General features: G+C 35.4%; 1 protein-coding gene across 4 annotated transcripts in view; it reads left to right on the plus strand.

The window, feature by feature from the left end:
* The window catches only part of PCNX4 (pecanex 4), a 40,182-nt gene extending 34,608 nt beyond the window's left edge, over positions 1-5,574 (plus strand). For all 4 annotated transcript variants that reach the window (XM_069596745.1, XM_069596742.1, XM_069596746.1 and 1 more), the window contains one exon: positions 4,838-5,574. In XM_069596745.1, the coding sequence (XP_069452846.1) occupies positions 4,838-5,089 (252 nt within the window). In that variant the 3' untranslated portion in view covers positions 5,090-5,574. The remainder of the gene's footprint in view (positions 1-4,837) is intronic.
* The last annotated feature ends 426 nt before the right edge of the window (positions 5,575-6,000 follow it).

Consider the following 6,000-nt stretch of genomic DNA (forward strand, 5'->3'; position numbering starts at 1 on the left):
TGGCATCACTGACTCTATGGATGTGAGTTTGAGTGAACTCCGGGAGTTGGTGATGGACAGGGAGGCCTGGTGTTCTGTGATTCATGGGGTTGCAAAGAGTCGGACACAACTGAGTGACTGCACTGACTGACTGACTGACTGACAGGAAAGAAACTATTAAAAATACAAACATATGGAGGCTAAACAGCACACTTCTGAATAACCAACAAATCACAGAAGAAATCAAAAAATCAAAATATGCATAGAAATGAATGAAAATGAAAACACAAAAACCCAAAACCTGTGGGATTCAGTAAAAGCAGTGCTAAGGGGAAGATACATAGCAATACAAGCCTACCTCAAGGTATAGGAGAGAAAACAAATAACCTAACTCTACACCTAAAGCACTAGAAAAGGAAGAAATTAAGAACCCCAGGGTTAGTAGAAGGAAAGAAATCACGAAAATTAGGGCGGAAATAAATGCAAAAGAAACAAAAGAGACCATAGCAAAAATCAACAAAACTAAAAGCTGGTTTTTTGAGAAGATAAATAAAATGGACAAACCATTAGCCAGACTCATCAAGAAACAAAGGGAGAAGAATCAAATCAACAAAATTAGAAATGAAAATGGAGAAATCACAACAATACAGAAATACAAAGGATCATAAGAGACTACTGTCAGCAACTATATGCCAATAAAATGGACAACTTGCAAGAAATGGACAAATTCTTAGAAAACTATAACTTTTCAAAACTGAACCAGGAAGAAATAGAAAATCTTAACAGACCCATCACGAGGACAGAAATTGAAACAGTAATCAGAAATCTTCCAACAAACAAAAGTCCAGGTCCACACGGCTTCACAGCTGAATCCTACCAAAAATTTAGAGAAGAGCTAACACCTATCCTACTCAAACTCTTCCAGAAAATTGCAGAGGAAGGTAAACTTCCAAACTCACTCTGTGAGGCCACCATCACCCTAATACCAAAACCAGACAAAGATGCCACAAAAAAAGAAAACTACAGGCCAATATCACCGATGAACATAGATGCAAAAATCCTTAACAAAATTCTAGCAAACAGAGTCGAACAACATAATAAAAAGATCATACATCATGAACCAAGTGGGCTTTATCCCAGGGATGCAAGGATTCTTCAATATTCACAAATCAATCAATGTGATACACCACATTAACAAAAGATAAAAACCATATGATTATCTCAATAGATGCAGAGAAAGCCTTTGACAAAATTCAACATCCATTGATAAAAACACTCCAGAAAGCAGGCATAGAAGGAACATACCTCAACATATAAAAGCCATATATATGATACTGCAGCAAACATTTCCCTAAAGTAAGAGACAAGACAAGGATGCCCACTCTCACCACTACTATTCAATATAGTTTTGGAAGTTTTGGCCACAGCAATCAGAGCAGAAAAAGAAATAAAAGGAATCCAGATTGGAAAAGAAGAATTAAAACTCTGTTTGCAGATGACATGATCCTCTACATAGAAAACCCTAAAGACTCCACCAGAAGAGTGCTAGAACTAATCAATGAATACAGTAAAGTTGCAGGATATAAAATTAACACAGAGAAATCCCTTGCATTCCTATACACTAACAATGAGAAAACAGAGAAATTAAGGAAACAGTTCTGTTCACCATTGCAATGAAAAGAATAAAATACTTAGGAATAAATCTACCTAAAGAAACAAAAGATGTATCTATAGAAAACTATAAAACACTGTTGAAAGAAATCAAAGATGACACAAATAGATGGAGAAATATACCATGTTCATGAATCAAAAGAATCAATATAGTGAAAATGAGCATACTACCCAAAGCAATATATAGATTCAGTGCAATCCCTATCAAGCTACCAATGGGATTTTTCAGAGAATTAGAACAAATAGTTTCACAATTTCTATGGAATTGCAAAAAACCTCAAATAGCCAAAGCAATCTTGAGAAAGAAGAATGGAAGTGGAGGAATCAATCTGCCTGACCTCAGGCTATTCTACAAAGCAGCAGTCATCAAGACAGTATGGTACTAGCACAAAGACAAACATAGATCAATGGAACAAAATAGAAAGCCCAGAGATAAATCCCACACCTGTGGACACCTTATCTTTGACAAAGGAGGCAAGAATATACAGTGGAGAAAAGACAATCTTTTTAACAAGTGGTGCTGGGAAAACTGGTCAACCACTTGTAAAAGAATGAAAATAGAACACTTTCTAACAGCATACACAAAAATAAACTCAAAATGGATTAAAGATCTAAACGTAAGACCAGAAACTATAAAACTCCTAGAGGAAAACATAGGCAAAACACTCTGACATAAATCATAGCAGGATTCTCTATGACTCACCTCCCAGAGTAATGGAAATAAAAGCAAAAATAAACAAACGGGACCTAATTAAACTTAAATGCTTTTGCACAACAAAGGAAATTATAAGCAAGGTGAAAAGACAGCCTTCAGATTGGGAGAAAATAATAGCAAATGAAGCAACTGACAAAGAATTAATCTCAAAAATGTAAAAGCAACTCCTGTAGCTCAATTCCAGAAAAATAAGTGACCCAATCCAAAAATGGGCCAAAGAACTAAACAGACATTTCTCCAAAGAAGAGACACAAATGGCTAACAAACACATAAAAAGAAGATGCTCAACATCACTCATTATCAGAGAAATGCAAATCAAAACCACAATGAGGTACCATCTCACACCGGACAGCATGGCAGCTATCAAAAAGTCTATAAACAATAAATGCTGGAGAAGGTGCAGAGAAAAAGAACCCTCTTACACTGTTGGTGGGAATGCAGACTAGTACAGCCACTATGGAGAACAGTGTGGAGATTCCTTAAAAAACTGGAAATAGAACTGCCATACGACCCACCAATCCCACTGCTGGGCATACAAACCAAGGAAACCAGAATTGAAAGAGACACATGTACCCCAGTGTTTATCGCAGTTCTGTTTACAATAGCCAGGACATGGAAGCAACCTAAATGTCCATCAGCAGATGAATGGATAAGAAAGTTGTAGTACCAAAAGAAAAGAAAGCTGTGGTACATATACACAATAGAATATTACTCAACTGTTAAAAAGAATGCATTTGAATCAGTTCTAATAAGGTGGATGTAACTGGAACCTATTATACAGTGTGAAGTAAGTCAGAAAGAAAAGCACCAAAACAGAATATTAACTCATATATATGGAATTTAGAAAGGTGGTAACGATGACCCTATATGCGAGACACAGATGTAAGGAACAGACTGTTGGACTCTGTAGGAGAAGGTGAGGGTGGGATGATTTGAGAGAAAAGCATTGAAACATGGATATTATCATATATGAAATAGATCACCAGTCCAGGTTTGATGCACGAGGCAGGGTGCTCGGGGTTGGTACACTGGGATGACCCTGAGGGATGGGATGGGAAGGGAAGTGGGAGGGAGGGAGGGTCAGGATGGGGAACACATGTACACCCATGGCTGATTCATGTCAGTGTATGGCAAAAACCACCACAGTGTTGTAAAGTAATTAGCCTCCAAAAAAATAAAACAGGCCAGTATCAATGATGAATATAGATGTAAAAATTTTCATTGAAATACTAGCCCACTTATCCCAACAATACATTTAGAAGATCATATACCATGACCAAGTGGGATTTTTCTGAGGAATGCAAGGATTCTTTAATATCCACAAAAAAATAAATGTGATACACTACATTAACAAATTAAAATATATGATAATCTCAATAAATGCAGAAAAGGGTTTTGACAAAATTCACCACCCATTTATGATAAATACTTTCCAGAAGGTAGGGGTATAGAGGGAACATACCTCAACATAATAAAGGCCACATATGACACCCACAGCTAACATCATACTCATGGTATCAAGGAACATGAAAAATGTTCAGTATCAACACTGATACTGAACAGTATGTTCAGTCGATACTGATTTGTGTTTCTTAGAGAAACACAAATCAAAACTTCAATGAGTATCACCTCAGACCAGTCAAATAGCTAATATCAAAAAAATCCACAAACAATAAATGCTGGAGAGAGTGTGGAGAGTTCAAGGAATCCTCTTATACTGTTGGTGGGGAGGTAAATAGGTACAGCCATTATGGAAAGCAATACAAAAGTTCCTTAAAGAGCTAAAAATAGTTACCATATGATCCAGTAATCCCAGTCCTGGACAAATATCTGAAAGAAGACAAAAACTCTAATCAAGATCCATGCACCCTAGTGTTCATAGCAGCACTCTTTACCAATAGCCAAGATATGGAAGCAACCTAAATATCCACTGACAGCTGAATGGATAAAGATGTACACACACACACACGTAAATACTAATCAACCATTAGTGGTTGCCTGTGACTGGGAGAATTAGGGATAGGAGGGTGATAGCTAAAAAGTACCGAGTTTCTTTTTGAGGTCATAAAAATATCCAGAAATTGTGGAGATAGTTATACATACCTGAATAACTAAAAAGTCATTAAATTATTTGGAATATGAATTATATCTCAATAATTGGATGACTGTTCACTGACTAATATTTATAACTTACGTTTTGCTGAGGCCACATGGAGTGAGGGAATAGAGAAGAAAGTGAAAAGTGAGTACAGTGTCTGTCAGGAAATTTTTTTGTTTCACGCTTAGTTGGAGAGCAACCAGATAGAAGTGATTCTTGATTTTGAAGACAAGCAACTTGTGTACATTTTGATATACTGCTTTCTGTTTAAGTTTGCTTAACTACAATGGAGTTTTTCTCTAAGTTTATAAATAAAGGCCTGAATATAATCTCTCTTCTTTTTCTTTCCCTTCAACCTCCTTTCTTCTTTATAGGGAGTTTACACTGGGAGAGTACTTACCCTTCAAGAATTATTGATCCATGTTGGGAAGTTAAATGCTGAAGCTGTTAGAGGTCAGTGGGCCAATCTTTCATGGGAATTGCTTTATGCCACAAACGATGATGAGGAACGTTATAGTATACAAGCTCATCCACTACTTTTAAGAAACCTTACAGTACAAGCAGCTGATCCTCCCCTGGGATATCCAATTTATTCTTCAAAACCTCTCCATATACATTTGGTTTAGAGGCCATTTGACTTGTAAATTTATTGTGAGCAAATGAGATGTGTTTATTTTTTCATTCTGGAAAAGTTAACATTGTGATTCCTTGTAACTTCACTGGACTTCCCTCTCTCCTCGCACAAGTCAGGTGCCTGAGAAAAGCTAAGCTCTATAAAGTTGATTTTCTAAGATATCTTAGTGGTATAAAACAACAAGTTTATGTATAACATAAAAGTTAGAATTAGTTGGCCAATATTTGTGCCCTATGGATTGTGGTATGCTTTGGTAAATATAAAACATTTGTATAAGATTATAAAATGAATTTTTTAATGCTTTCTTTAATGTGTGATAAGTGACTTGCCTTAGTGTAGTCAACAACTATGTAATTTTTACATGCTTAAAAGATATACATATCATTGTTTTTTACATAATAATAATGGATCCTACTGAAGGTTACAAAATGTAAATATATTTATTTGAAATATATTAAATTTTATAGTATTTTCAAACTTTGTGCTATTTATTTTAACATTTAACATGCTCTTAATGTTTTCATATAATCTATTCAGTTTCTTTTCATATACTTCAATTCAGAAACCTTGAAAACTTTGAATAAAATCTCTTCCAAAAATTTTTAAAATTTCTTTCCCAAATATCCTTTTGATATATTTAAAAGGAAAAGGGTTCATCCCATTCATCAAGTGAATACTCAGCAGAATTAGCAACATTAAGGTAATCTGATTATGACTGTTAGAGGCCATTCTGTAGATCTGGCTCATTGTGCATTTCTTTTCCACTGAATATACTGATTCTGAAGAATGACTTGCCCAATAGGACTACCAGTTACTATTGTCTTAAGTTGTTTGAACTCAAGCCAAAAACAGGTAGGAGAAAAATTTTCATAATGTGATCAGGGTTTTATTTTCATTCTTTTG

The sequence above is a fragment of the Ovis canadensis genome, chromosome 7 (assembly GCF_042477335.2).
Source record: "Ovis canadensis isolate MfBH-ARS-UI-01 breed Bighorn chromosome 7, ARS-UI_OviCan_v2, whole genome shotgun sequence".
NCBI classification, from domain to species: domain Eukaryota; kingdom Metazoa; phylum Chordata; class Mammalia; order Artiodactyla; family Bovidae; genus Ovis; species Ovis canadensis.